This window comes from Colias philodice, chromosome 14, assembly GCF_061535455.1.
Source record: "Colias philodice isolate Cphi_HAF_F1 chromosome 14, ilColPhil1 Martin Lab GWU primary, whole genome shotgun sequence".
NCBI classification, from domain to species: domain Eukaryota; kingdom Metazoa; phylum Arthropoda; class Insecta; order Lepidoptera; family Pieridae; genus Colias; species Colias philodice.
In genome coordinates, this window is record NC_143099.1 from 11,484,223 (window position 1) to 11,499,918 (window position 15,696).

Below are 15,696 nucleotides of genomic sequence, written 5' to 3' on the forward strand. Positions count from 1 at the left end.
TGATTAATTATGTTTCAACGCAAATTCAAACATTTATTCTGAATAATATGATCAGACAGATCATTATTATTTATTAGGGATTGTAAGATCATTGCATTCCGCATTGTAACAGTTTTTGCAGTTCGGAAATTGTTGTAAAGAAAAGAGCAGCTAGGAGCTAGTACATCCTGTTCCTGTTTCCTGGTCAGATTTATACCATGGAATGATGGAATAGGTACCTACTGCTTTAAAGCATATTAACGAAAAAGTCTGATATAAGTAGGTGAATTTATAAGGCATTAAAACACATATTTTATTTTTTATTATTTATTTAAATCTCCTCTAATTTTAACTATTATCTACTATATTGTAAGTCTATGATTGAGTGCACAACAACAATAACCAAACAACCTATTAACAATAGAAGAGAATTTTTAATTCCTAAATTAGGAAATATATTTTGTTCCAGCCAAAATAAGATTATATTAATTGTACGAAATGTTATCACAATAAATACAATAATACTTGTTCGTTTCGTAGCCGCCTTCCAGACGGGTCTTATGTGCTAATTTAAAAATGCCGCGGATATTATATAAATAATTAAAAAATTAAGCTAAGTTGAGTTCTTCAGCGGGTACAGCTTTGTACAGCGCTTCCACTCCAGCGACGATCCGCTCCAAAATAGCATGAACGATGGGAGGCGCAATTTCTTGCATCACATCCTTCCAGCTGCTGTTTGCGAAGTCTAGTACTGGTTGAGCTGAAAGAATAATGATCGGATTAGTATAGACAATATCATTAAAAAAATCAAGATATGGGTAGTTAACTACTTACGTGCTTTGGAACTTTGAAATAAAATAGGTAGTTACCTATTGGACTAACTTTGTGACAATATTTCGAAGTTAAGCTTTAAAGCTTGGATTATTGATAATAATGAAATATTGGATAAATATAACTAAACAAAATTATTTACACAACGTAAAAAAATACTGTTCTCCAGGCTTGCCATGAGAATTTCCTGGTTTTAGGTAGGTATGTAGCATGTATGTAGGTAAAACATAAATTACGAACATATGACATCAGTGAAACCTGGTTAAGTGAGACATCAAGGGACCTGCAATGGCGTTTCACTTATAGAGGCATTCCACTTACCCAGTGTCTCAGATAAACGGATAAACGGATATTAACTAGAAGAAGTAGAATAAGAATAATTACACAAACAATGTTACCTATCTTAGTTACAGAGGTTTATGCATATAAAATTTACTCGCTGTCTCAGTTATAGAGGTAACTATGATGATAAATCGAAAGAACAAATCCCAGATATAGAGGTTTACCTCGTCCCACTAACAGAGGTAATTCAGTGCCAAAGTGTTGGGACCTCAGCATGAGTTCCAGTTATGGAGGTTTCTCACTTATCCAGGTCCCACTTAACCAAGTTTCACTGTATTTTTAAGAATATATTCATTACTACACTAAGCATCTATTTTTAGCTACCTACGTAGGTAATAGGTACGTAAAAATATGAACGTACCCAAAACCTTGTTTCCATTGAACAAGTTCTCGAAAGCGAACGAAGCACCAGTCTGTACGTTATAAGAATCCTTCCACTTGTTGATATGCCAGTGTGGTTTGCCATCAGCGCCTGTCACCGTTGTGAGCTCGCTGATCACCTTGATCACGATGTCATCTGTAAATTATAATAAGTTAAAATGTGCATCTTGAAAAATAGACCGTTCTATTTGATATTTTTTTGGTTTTTTTTTTCGTTTATAATGCATTCGAATGTCATAAAACTAAAAAAAAATGTGTGCGTGTACTAGCATACACACGTAAGAAGTGAAACTTCTTTATGACCTTATTTTTCAAAAAATAATTTGCTATGTGCAACTTTACAGAAATACTTCGAATTACGCGTGGTAGGGATAAGAAAAAGATGGCGCGTAACGGAAAAATGTCACGCGTAACGAAAAAATGTTACACAAATTTTTTTTACAACCCCGATAAAGAAGTTTCACTTCAATAAAAAAAGTGTGCGTGTACTAGTGTACACACGTAAGAAGTGAAACTTCTTTATGACCTTATTTTTCAAAAAATAATTTAGTACCTATATGCAACTTTACAGAAATAGAAATACGTCGAATCACGCGTGGTAGGGATAAGAAAAAGATGGCGCGTAACGGAAAAATGTCACGCATAACGAAAAAATGTTACACTAAATTTTTTTCCAACCCCGATAAAAAAGTTACACTACAAAAAATACTTTATGTAAACCATTGAGCTATTAATGTGTTTAACGAATAAAATAATTACTAGGTACTTTACTTAGCATGTCGGACATTTGATTTAATTTTATTTCGGATTAATAATAATAATAAAACATTATTAAATAATTATCTTACGGATATTGATGCTGTAGTCTCCATTTCCCTGGACTGGCAGGATGAGCAGCTGGCCGGACAGCTTGTAGTTTCCTTTCAGTTTCAGGTTACACTTCATCGTTATTATTTGCTTCATTTTCACCAGATCGTGTCTGTAATAAAGAAAACATCATTTAAATAAAATTGTTTCGTTAGTATTATCACAGACTAATAATAATACATATATTACTACGTATACAAGTATATGTTATATATGTAGTAATGTACCTACCTATGTAGACTATAGTAGAGACGGTAGAGTTAGCTACACAGACATGTATCAAGATAGACTAAGCGAGTGTATGTACTTCCCGTGTCCAAACTAAGTTTATGAAACTTACTTGACGCTGGCCTACACTCAGTCCGCGCTTGCAGTTCGCCAAGGAAAGACGTGAAGCTGAATAAATTAAAATGCCGAATTGCGCCGTTATAAACTGTAGAAACTCCACAGCTGTGAGTGGCCGAGTTAGCAGAGATGTTTCCTTCCACCGGTAAGTAATTTTCTAATCAGAATATGCACTATTTATTTTAAAATCAAATAAAGAATATCTGTGGAAAACGATCGTGACAAACACGGATACCAAATCATACGAAATGATTCGGAATACATTGCGGCTTTTACTTGGCACAGTAAAGATCGCGTCGTATGATAACAAGCAATGAATAGCGTCTTCTCATTTTTCTGTTCTCATTTTTCTGTCCAATTTTGTGGTTAGTGATGTTCATTTGATGCAACAGTTCTCGATTCTAATCGATTTTATAATCGAACAGAAAAATGATAATTTGAAGGAACAATTTTTCAGAAAAAAAGGCATAGATTTTTTTTGTCATTTAATACGACTTGACCTAGAACTTTTAAGTATTTTAATACAAAGGTACTAAAAATAAATATTATGACATGGACGCCATTAGCCCATTGACCACCGAGCGGCCCGATCGGGCCGCGACACAATAGATTTTCTATTGTGTCTGTGATTCCGGGACTGAGGGATTAATTAAAGTGTCATCTTGGGAGTTTTTTAAGAAAACTCCTTATTGCTTAGACTATGTTTGTTTTTTCAGTTTTCCATGTAACCCGAACATAAAAGGAAAATGGATCGATGCAACGGGACATAAAGATTGATTGATTGACAGTTTCATTACTTTCTTTCGATGGCCTCTCTAGTACGTAGTACATGGTAACTCAATGGGCATATGTAAGAAAAAGCTAAAACACATTAGTTTACTTGTTAGAATATTAAAAGGTTTATAACTTTATTTTATCATCCCTCTGTCTATGGTAATAATCATTTTTCTGTCTTGAATCGATTTAGTAATCGATTACGATTCATTTATTTGACTACCTCTTAGACATAGATCTAGTTTGATCTGATTTCTTTCGATTTACTTCGATGGGATAGGACGATACTAGAATCGCCGCGCGAGTGGCGGCCTAATCGATTTAGCGTAAAATGAAATTAACATCACTAAAAAGCGCTCGTGACGTCATAACGCGTCAAGGTCAGTACAAAAAATATGACACGCTTGGTTTTCATACAGATCGCGGTACTTGCGTTGTCTACTTAAATATACATGTCTGTGGTTAGCTAGTTTGGGATGATATTATTATCTCGACTAAGTATATTCATATTATCTCGTAAATATTGGAGGGAAAATCTAATATAATATCTTAATCTTAATCTTTCTTAATACTATTATAAAGGCGAAAGTTTGTAAGGATGTATGGATGTATGGATGTATGGATGTATGGATGTATGGATGTATGGATGTTTGTTACTCTTTCACGTAAAAACTACTGAACCGATTACAATGAAATTTAGCACACATATAGAGGGTAACTTGGATTAACACATAGGATAGTTTTTATCCCGGAAATCCCACGGGAACGGGAACTATGCGGGTTTTCCTTTGCAAACGCGGGCGAAGCCGCGGGCGGAAATCTAGTTATCAATAAATGTAAATTAGTTGTTAAAAAAATATAGGCAATGTACAAAGATTAAGTACTTATACCTTTTAATTATTTTGATAAGATAACTTAAAGTAAGATAACTTAAAGTTTCTATTAGTGTATATTTTATATGAATAATATTCGGATCCGATCTTGAAAATTAATTTACTAACATAAAGCTACACACATTTTTTTTGCCGGATAAAACCGGGGCAAGCGACAAGTCTTAAAACCAATAGAATGAAGTTATAACATTCTACGTAAATAGTAGACTATTCAAATTACATAGTTATGCAATAAAATGCAAATAAGCTGTGACAATATTTATATAGTGCAGTATGCATGCAGGCTTGTCACCATCTGCATCGTCGTCAGCCTTGATGTGTCATACTAAAGAATACACCTCAAGGGTTCGTTATAATATAATGATCATTGTTCATAGTAAATTACACCCGCGTCTTAAAAATACCTAACTACTTAGGTACTCAATTACAACAAATATATTTTTTACCGCTTCCACCTATTGAAAAATAAACTTAGTTATTCTTTGGATAGATATAACCTACTTAATTAAGTAATTTTTCTTGGTCAAAATGTTAGTAGGTATGTCAATAAAATTATTCAGTCATACTTAAAAAAACTGCCCCAACATTTACCGATTTAAATCTTTAAATATTTTTTTTTAATACTTATAGACTGTACCTGCCTACTCTGTACCACTCTGAACTCTATGAATTTGAAAACCCCAACTAATTCAAATCTAATATCCATAATCAGGTATCTCCAGAAATTACGGCGTTTAGCAAGAATTGTAATTAAATTATTATCAAGTTATCAAGATAGAACCGTATCGAACAAAATGACAAAGCAATTAATCCAATTATGTTAACAATTATTCTTCGCGCATGTCCATTTTATTAATAGTATAATAGGGTTTTTTTCTGTTGCGTTTAATTTTACATAATATGAAAAGAGAGCTGTCTTTAATTTAAAATGTAAAATCCAGTCCGTATATCTGTCGACTAGCTTCCGCCCACGACTTTGTACTTACATCCCCATTTTTCACCGTTCCCGCAAGAATTTCGAGAAATCCTTTCTTAGCGGACGCCTACGTCCTAACATCTACCTGCATGCCAATTTTCAGCCCGATACGTCCAGTGGTTTGGGCTGTGCGTTGATAGATCACTATATCAGTCACCTTTGAGTTTTATATATACATATAATAATAGATTATGATTGGTATATAAACATAGGTACTACGATAATGGTATATTTTGATTACTTTTACATAGGAACAATTAAAAATCCTAGATTATATAAGTGCTTTTATTTACTTCAAAGCAAGCTTTAATACTTAATAAAGGATGTAAAGTAAGGAAACTGGAAATATTTTTACTAAAACCCGTAAAATATAAATCTATTTAGAAATGAAAAAAAATGACGTGTGGCATTCGGGGACTGCCGCGGTAAATCTATTGCATAGCATGCCTTCAAGCCACACTTCCGTGCCCGTCGGAGTGGGGAGCGTGAGGTTTTTTCGTTACAGAATTTCTGGATTCGGTCCCCGCGCTCAAGGCCCGCGATAGAAGCTATATGCAATAGCTTAAAAGAAAAAGTGAACGAATGAACGAATTTGGTTGGAAAACTAAACCAATTAGGCTACATTATCAAGGCATAAACACACCTCTAGCGTTTTGCCTCCTTTTTCAACATGTATTCAAACTCTACCATTGTTATATTTATGAAAGAATTCAGGATAAAGAGCTCACGCGACAGATTAAACTAATTATCATCAATCTCTATTAAAATACAAAAAATGACATGCGCCAATAGCGCTTTAATACACACCTTTCAATAGTAGTTCAATTTTCTTTTAATTAACCCGTAATCTTACATCGTTCTAATTGATTTCATTATTAAATTACATCATACTATAATGACAGCTGAGGTTAGAGGAAAATGTGGAATGCTAATTTTTCTTAGACTACACGAATAAGGTCACGTTCGCACTATCACACGTAATAGTTTTATTAACAGAATTTCGAACGCAGAGGCGAGTATCGGTGGAGACGGAGACTAGTATTATACAATTATATTATCTGTGACGAAGATATAGATACAATGTACAAATATGCATCCAAATATGCATGCATAACATATTTTATTACTACCATGGGCAGATGGAACGGAAGGAATAATTTAGGTAAAGAAGGGACAGCTTCACTTGCATCTCGGGCTTTCAGCAGTAGGTATTTGATAACTATTGTGATTTATGTAATAGCACTTTTCTTCTACTTTATTTATTATTACTGCATAAAATATTTATTTAAGTATCAACTCACTGAAACACATCGAAGTAAATAAACCATTATCTAATTTTAATTCAAAAATATGTTTATAATATTTACATTCTGATTCTATAATGATAGTTTTAGCCTTGATCCTTATGAATATTTCGAAATTTCTGCCGATAAACTTTAACAATACCTGTTTTTATTTGAGCCATAGCAACAAACACCATGAATTAAATAAAAACGAGATTCACACAAAGACACAAGAGATATAATCATATTATAAATAATACGTGTATAATATTAATATCGATATCAGAAACGTATAAAAAGTTATCCAATCGCCATCGCGGGCTATTCAAAACAAGGAAAGGAAAAAAATAATCATAGTCGTAAGGTTTTTTACTTAGGTACCGATAATTTTTTCTTGATTTAAAAATTTACATAAGAGCAGAGCACAAATAAAAAATTATGTGGTAAAAACTGATCCTTAACGATTCCCACGCAATGTCGCGAGCATAGCTAGTACGTTATATTATATACAGTATACATGATAAATAAGCAAGTCCAAATAGGCAAGTCATGTGATTCTATAGGTAGCTCTTTCTATTCTGTATATATACCACGGTAGGTTAGAGGGAACTAGAATGATTTTTAATAAGATTTTAGAGACGATTTGTATTTGGTCACGAAGTAACCACACTGTGGCCCCCACACTGATCCGCAAAAGTTTACACCTGCCACTGTGTGGTTCCTCCACTGCGGAGGGGATATACTGAAAATACCTACTAACCACTAGTCTAATAAGGATTCTTAATAACCCTTACAACCCTCCTAAATTGAGAAGTCCTCACGTTAAATATAAAATGTACATCAACAATAGACATTTGTAACTTACTTCACAGTTTCAAAGGTGCAAGACTTGATGCCAGTCATGATGGTGTCTTTGAAGAGGAGCTGCAAACCGCCCTGGTCACTCTTGATGACGTCAATGTGCATGGGATCCATGGGACTGTAAAGAAAGAATTTATTTAATATCTGTTGAAGATATTTCTCTTAATAATCAATCGATAATAATAAATCTCCTAATCCATTTTCTGTTAAAAACTGTTTGTGTTTCTATTTTCCTGTCAATAACTCGTCGAATATCTTACAGTGTAGAAATCGATCAAAAAATTTTGAAACACTGATGCAATCCTAATTATGATAGGACATTATTAATTAAAATCGTTAAAATATTCATAGAAATTTTATAAACAATATCCAAAAAAACTTTATGAGGATGTTTCTGAACTGAACTATAAGGAAAACATATATTATGTATTATCAAAGCTTGATTATAATTAAGTACCTACCTATAATAAATTTTATACAAAAAACACTATTCATTATATTGTTTCGGTGGCTGAGCACATATTTTAAGTAGAAAAGTATCTACAATAAGATAATAAATTAATTATTATTTACAAATAGTACATATATCTCGATGTTTACAAATTGAATTTTTAATAAAAATGCACTTATCTATACATATAATAAATCTGTAGAAGGGTCAATTCTGTACATTGAAAATATTAAAAAAATAAATAGCAGGGGGTGTTATTGGATCGATACCAAACCCAAATATGTGATTAAAAAAATTTTTGTCTGTCTGTCTGTCTGTCTGTCTGTCTGTATGTGAAGACATCACGTGAAAACTAACGGTTCGATTTCGATGAAACTTGGTATAATTATACCTTATTATCCTGGGCGTAAAATAGGATACTTTTTATCCTGAAAAAATACGAAGAAAAAAAATAATCTTAATTTTTCAGTTTTATCCATAGACGTTGTTCTGTAGAACAGCGAACACACGTTGGGTATTATTATAGGCCTAGCCGTATTTGAGTCCAATAGATATTTATAAGATGTTATTGTCAGAGTTACTCAAAATGGAGAAATAAACCATCCACGGGAAGACAGACATCCACGCGGACGGAGTCGCGGGCGGAAGCTAGTTATACATAAAACATTTGAAAGTTCTGTTTTTATATTGTTCTACTAATTAGACTCAACTTTGCCCTTGCACCAAGGATGTTAGTTTCTCAAAAAGATAAGAATTAAGGTCACAAAAACTTGGTTAATTAAAACAATAAATATTTCGATTAAATGCAAAAATATAGGTCGTAAAGTGAGCTAGGATTATCCACTCAAGGTGATACTAACCCGTTTGCCTTACTCGCGACGAGTATGCTCTGAAGCCATTTAGCCTTTAGTCGTTTGTATTAAGTTTAACGACCTTTGATACTATCATCTTCTTATATATAAAAATGAATCGCAAAATGTGTTGGTAAGCGCATAACTCGAGAACGGCTGAACCGATTTCGATAATTCTTTTTTTATTATATTCCTTGAAGTACGAGGATGGTTCTTATGTAGAGAAATCGTAAATATGTACCACGGGCGAAGCCGGGGCGGACCGCTAGTTTAAGTATAAAAATAAATTAGAGAAATGCGTTATTATTGTTAGAGAAAGTGCAAGAGAAATTACAATTAATTCCATATTTTTCTTTTCATTGAATGGAATTCCTAACGAAATTAACATCAACATCAAGCCATTTTAACCTTGTGTGTAAACATATTATGGTCACAACATAATTAAACATTATATAAAAGTTTATAATTATTTACCACATCAATATAAGTTTCCGAGCTATTTTATTAACAGACATAATATCAGTTAATCATAATAAGATAATTTTCTCTTCCTCGTCAACGTTTCAAACGCAAACACGCAAATAATTAATACCTTATTCATATCAAAAACATTTAAATAATATAACTAATAACTATTTACCTGATTCCCAATTCGGGTACACCAGACAGGAAGAAGGGAACTGCCGCCTTGGCGGACGCCAGGACGCAGGCTGAGTCGCCACTTTTACATGGCTTTATGAATGGTGCTGTAACAAATACAAGTTTATAATAATGCTATACAAAGACAAATCCTAACTTCCTAACTAATATTAGTTTAGTATTGTATAGAGCTTTAGGTATATAATTGGCTTTATATATAAAAGAATAACATAAGTTATAAACATAGTTGTAACTAGGTAGTATATGTCACTACATAGTATAAAACAAAGTCGCTTTCTCTGTCCCTATTTCCCTATGTTCCTTTGTATGCTTAAATCTTTAAAATTACGCAACGGATTTTGATGCGGTTTTTTTTAAAAGATAGAGTAATTCAAGAGGAAGGTTTTAGTATATAATGTATTAGGTTTTAGACAAAGCGGGCGAAGCCGCGGGCGGTAAGCTAGTATAACATAAAATATCGCTTGCCTTAACTTTGGAAATGGATCACGCGTGAACCGCTCTACATTTCTTTAATTCTATTTTAAGGTCTATGTTTTTTTTAAATACACACAATTTAATATATTCTAGTAATAAAAATATTAATATACGCTTGTTTTGTTTGTTTGTTTATCTTTTACAGCGCAACGTACCTACCTACCAATTTTTTTTGTGTCTGGAGATAGTTTACGAAGCTAGAGAGTGATAGAGCCTTATCGCGGCGAAACATCACATTAGCAAGGGACGAAACCGCGCGTGATAAGCTAGTAATTATAAATAATAAGTATATTAAAACTTAATAAAAACCTTTCCGTATTCAAGACCTGTTTCTTAGCATTGTCTATCCAACCTTTGATCAGTGCCTATACAATAATCCTCGACAAATCCAACAAGGTTAATTTTAAAATGACATTATAAAGTTCACATAATGCTGTTCAAGTTTACGTCCTTATAAATATAAATGTAGTTCTTGGAAAATAACATTATAAATACATTTTAGAATGTCCAGTTTTCTTGAAAATTTTAATCGTAACATTTTATTGTATAAATCGAGGTAACAAATAAAAATATGAATATAAAATACGGAATAATCGCTAAAAATTAATCTGGATCGATCGTAAATACAATTTATTCAGAGAATATAATATATTTGACAGAATTTTTTGCACAAAAGAAAGATAGAAAGATAGTAAAAGATAATTTGAATGTCATTGAAACTTCAGACTGTGCTTCAAAATCAAGGATCGAACTTTCCTGTATTACGGTGAAATACGTAAAACTTTCATGCTTTTCAAAAATTAACAGAGGCAATTATAAAAATAATAAAACCAATACTATAGTCTATAATAATAAAGGCCCATTCTACAGGTAATATAAACTTATATTTTATTTTACTAAATTTACTGTACTGTTATTATTTTCATGATCTATTTATAGATATTTAATAATACATATATTTTACCAACCTAAGTGAAGATTTATATAATTACTTGTTTGTATCAGAACATCTCGTTATAATAAAACAAAAAACTATAGACAGAAATAACTTGATTATAATAATAGTTTATTTTGTATATGATTTATTGTAAATTATTTTTATAGTTTTTATTATTTGTCTGCAGTTTTTGTGCAGGTGCAGTTCAAGGTTAGCGGATGTAATAAATTAAATTGATACTAATTTGTCCAATTATCATTTGTCAATCATAACTAATAATTACTTATATACCTACCTTTTTTATGAAATGCGCAAAAATAATCATATTTAAAGTAATATACCATTGTATAAGTTTATGTTCAATGGTACGTAACTGGACTTAATAAATTAAAATGCAAATATATAAGAATAATTGATAAGAACAGGCAATTGTTTCCGTCCAAGAATACGTAATATTTCATGCTCAAATTAACGAAATTATGGGCCTTTTTAACTATCCTTTCCAAAAATGTAAAAATAATTAAAATACTTCTTAGTTAAAATAATTATAATACCTACTTCTCAATAAATCTTAGTTAAAAATGTCATAAGAAATCAAATAAAATGAACTTTAAGTTATAATATTGTGTAGTAGTATTATCTACGAATAATTTCGTGTTTTATAGGTTACTAGCTGCTCCCCGCGGTTTCACTACCGTGGCTCCACTCCTGTTGGTCTTAGCGTGATGATATATAGCCTATAGCCTTCCTCGATAAATGGGCTATCTAACACCGAAATAATTTTTCAAATCGGACCAGTAGTTCCTGAGATTAGCGCGTTCAAACAAACAAATAAACAAACAAACTCTTATTATCAAACTCTTCTCAAACTCGCTTTATGAGCTTCGCGGGATTTTATTTTGAAGAGATAAAATATGATTTAAAACATTTATATTTCTCTTTCATTAACCATTTCCATTCAGTATTTACTTATATAAATATATATAATATATAATAACCATTTCCATTCAGTATTTACTTATATAAATATATATATATAATAACCATTTCCATTCAGTATTTACTTATATAAATATATATACATAATATATTATTTAGGTACTAATTAAATACAAGCTTCTTAACATATGTAACATTGAATACGAATTAGCATCCTAAATACAAAAATATTTTTTTTATTATTGAAATGTTGAAATAAATTTAAATATTATATGAATATTAAATTGTTGATTAACTTCTAAAACATTTTATAATTGCAGTTAGATACAATCATTAGATTGGAATCAGGTTCGCAGGATTTCTCATAATACCTAATTATATTATAACCTTAGTGCATTTAATTAAACAAACATAATGAACAGGAATTTATTCACATCCTTATTCGCTATCGTTTTTGATCACTTCAAAGTAGAAAACAATTGAAATATAATAATATAAATTTATTTATTCATTATATTATTTTCCCGACGTTTCGCACACTCTTCAATAAATCGGGTTTAAAATTCGTTAAAATATCTTATTTCTAAATACTCGCGGAAAACCAAACACTAGATAATATTATTCGCTATCGAAAAAAAGTATATAATATGAGTAATAAATGAAAAATAGAGATTTTCTAAACGTCGTTTAAAAACGAATCGTTCAACTGCAATTAAGCTTTGTTGATGAGCTTTCAAAGTAACTCCTCTATATAATAGATTAGATAGAACGTAAAATTGCATATGCAAATAAAAAATATCATTCAGGTTGAATATGAATAGGAGTTACAAGTGGATTCGCAGGAATAAAATTTTCTGGGTCTCCTAGTATATGTATAAGGATTAGTTAATCTTAATAAAGTTAAAATAAACATTCACATACAATAAATACAATAGAATACCTAGGTATAATCTATATTTATACAAAAACTTTTAATTTGACCTTAGCCAATAAAATCTAACAAAAATATTACAGAAAAGAAAAGGTTAACACCAGAATATTTTCTACACTTTTAGTACATACAAATTAACTCTTTTACAGGTACAGATTAACAAATATTATTTATTTATACATATTAGATTTTTACGAGAGAAGATTTCCCGGCTCTATCTTCAATAAATTGCCAAAATCATCATGTTCCTATCCCGAATTTAATGTTACCGGCACTAAAAAGTCCAGGATTTTTCACAACTAACTATGTAGTTACTTTTACATAAATAAAACTCACCTGCAGCACTATTTACACTTAAAAAAAGTCCAAGTAAATACAACACCCGGAACATTTTGTATAATATAGGTTGTCACTATGTAGTGATGAGAGCCGCTCAGAAACCTGACTTATATGCTCGCTGTGACGTCACGCCAGTGTCACTGTCATTCATGCTACGGGTATGTGGTTGAACTGGATGTTTTATTTAATGTCTATCTTTTGCCTTGATCTTCGAAAGAGTTAAAGACATTGTTTTGTAAATACATAAGTTATGTTCAATTTTCTTAATTAAGTATTTATTTCCCTAAATATATGATTTTCTTGAAGAACAAATGTTTTGAAATATATTCAGTAAAGTAGAGTGTCCCTTTGTTCCTCTCTCTCCATGGGGCAGATGCATTATACAACTGTTTCGCTAATCAATTTTCTATAAGAAAGTGGTCAGCCTTCTGTGCCCTACCTGCATTCTTCTTCGAAACCGGGAATCGAACTCAGGACCCTTGGTTCTGCACCCAATTTTGCAGCAAGTACCAAGGAGAAATGCGTTTTATGCTAGAAATATTTCTTAAATATTATAAAAAAATCCATACCAGGCACTTAACAATTTTCCTAAAAACAAATATTCCTGTAGCTTGCAAAACATCGAAACAGCTTTAACCTTTTTGCCGCACTTTTTGCCAAGTTTCCTATTATTTATGATTGTTTTGGCTGATCTTCGTCTATTGTATTCGGTTCCACATAAGGATCTGTTAATCGACTATTTTGTAAAACCTATTAATCATAATAAGATTATACTTAACAAGATAAAACAATGCGTTACAAATTGGGTTCTTCCGTCCTTTTGTCAACGTTGGTTAAAATCAATTTGTGAATTTATCTCCAAGGAGGCAGAGAATATTTTTAATAGGTTCTTCAACTTGGAATAGATTATTCTGTATCTATTACATAGCATAAAAACTAGGATTCGCACGCGGCTTCGCCCGCGTGGTCAAAGAAAAACTTTCACAGTTCCCGTAACCATGTGATATCCGGGATAAAACCTATTCTATGTCCTTTTTCTGGTCTTAAGCTATGTATGTACCAATTACATTCAAATCGGTTCAGTGGTTGAGGCATAAAGAAGAGACAGAGTAATTATTTTCGCATTCATAATATTAGTTAGGATATGTGTAAAATTCGCTTCCTGCTGTCTATCCCTGTGTATTTTTAGATCTTAAAAAATAGACTTTGATGGAGTTTTAAGACAGTGGTTCTGGTTGAAATTTTATATGAATCAGTATATCATTTTAGTTAATTAATAATAATCATTAATCTATAGGTAATATGTATTTCTTTGCACGACCTGCGGCTTCCACAAGATGTTTCCCTTCACCAAATTATGCAGTTATGAGCATAATCAATAATTAAATTGAAAATCTATTTTGATTTTTGCATACTCGTCTAGACAAACTTTTTATTGGCTTGTGTTTAGTGCAATTTATAACAGTACTAGCTTTCCGCGCGCGGCTTCGCCCGCTTTGTCTAAAACATAATAAATTATATACTAAAGCCCCCCTCTTGAATCACTCTATCTATTAAAAAAAACGCATCAAAATCCGTTGCGTAGTTTTAAAGATTTAAGCATACAAAGGGACATAGGGACAGAGAAAGCGACTTTGTTTTATACTATGTAGTGATTATATATAGTTTATACTATGTAGTGATTATATAGTTAATTATAATATTGAAGTTTTCTGAGTCTCGTCCAAAACTCTTTTTATAAGCGATAAAAACAAAGTAATAATAAACAACACTGACTCATAATAAAAAAAAACACAACATTTAGAAAAGTCGTTTAAATTGATTTAACATCTCTACCTATTTCTCGTATCTTAATTTTTAGAAGCAGAAGTAATCTTATCTTCTTATACAGGGTGTCCCAAAAAGTAGTGATGAACGGAAGCTGGGAGGTAGAGGACCTAAAGGGCTATCCGAATCACCCCCATGTATGTTATGCGATTTTTCGTATTTTCGGAGTTATGACGTTTTTTTCAATTTTTCACCTATCGCCGAGTACGGTGATATTTTCACTCATGGTGACGTCAATTATTGCGGAAGGTGCTTGATTTTTTTTGTGTGCTAAGCTGAAAGATAGACAAAGCGGGCGAAGCCGCGGGCGGTAAGCTAGTATCTTATATAATACTTATACATAGCTATCGATGATAAGCATCAAGCAACAATGGAATATTGCATCTTCCTGTTACATTAAATAATTCAATATAATATGAAGCAAAGTAAATCATCTAAATATATTTCCCTATAAATAATTTATTCATAGAGTAATAAATCAATATAAGCCCATTAAAACTTCCTTAGCAATAGTTTAATATTATCGTACTCACAAATAAAAAGAAGCGGATCCACTTAATTCTTTTACTAGCTTACCGCCCGCGGCTTCGCCCGCTTTGTCTAAAACCTAATAAATTATATACTAAAACCTTCCTCTTGAATCACTCTATCTATTTAAAAAAAACCGCATCTAAATCCGTTGCGTAGTTTTAAAGATTTAAGCATACAAAGGGACATAGGGAAAGCGACTTTGTTTTAAATACTATGTAGTGATA

At 31.8% G+C, this 15,696-nt stretch overlaps 1 protein-coding gene across 1 annotated transcript; it reads right to left on the reverse strand.

Moving 5' to 3' along the window:
- Positions 1-290: 290 nt before the first annotated feature.
- LOC149483082 (circadian clock-controlled protein daywake-like) lies at positions 291-13,202 on the reverse strand. The gene is made up of 6 exons (XM_089703203.1): positions 13,112-13,202; positions 9,475-9,580; positions 7,537-7,650; positions 2,382-2,512; positions 1,514-1,669; positions 291-739 (listed from the first exon to the last, which is right to left on the reverse strand). The coding sequence occupies exons 1-6, from the start codon at positions 13,164-13,166 to the stop codon at positions 588-590; spliced, it is 714 nt and encodes a 237-aa protein (XP_089559329.1). The 5' UTR covers positions 13,167-13,202; the 3' UTR covers positions 291-587.
- Positions 13,203-15,696: the final 2,494 nt, after the last annotated feature.

What these genes read in the sequence shown, in the direction of transcription:
- LOC149483082 (XM_089703203.1), bottom strand. Translation starts at nt 13,166, where the DNA reads ATGTTCCGGGTGTTGTATTTACTTGGACTTTTTTTAAGTGTAAATAGT. An exon ending in AGACTACAGCATCAATATCC is followed by an intron (nt 1,670 to 2,381) that starts GTAAGATAATTA and finishes TATAATTTACAG; the next exon opens with ATGACATCGTGATCAAGGTG. An exon ending in CAATGGAAACAAGGTTTTGG is followed by an intron (nt 740 to 1,513) that starts GTACGTTCATAT and finishes TTATTCTTTCAG; the next exon opens with CTCAACCAGTACTAGACTTC.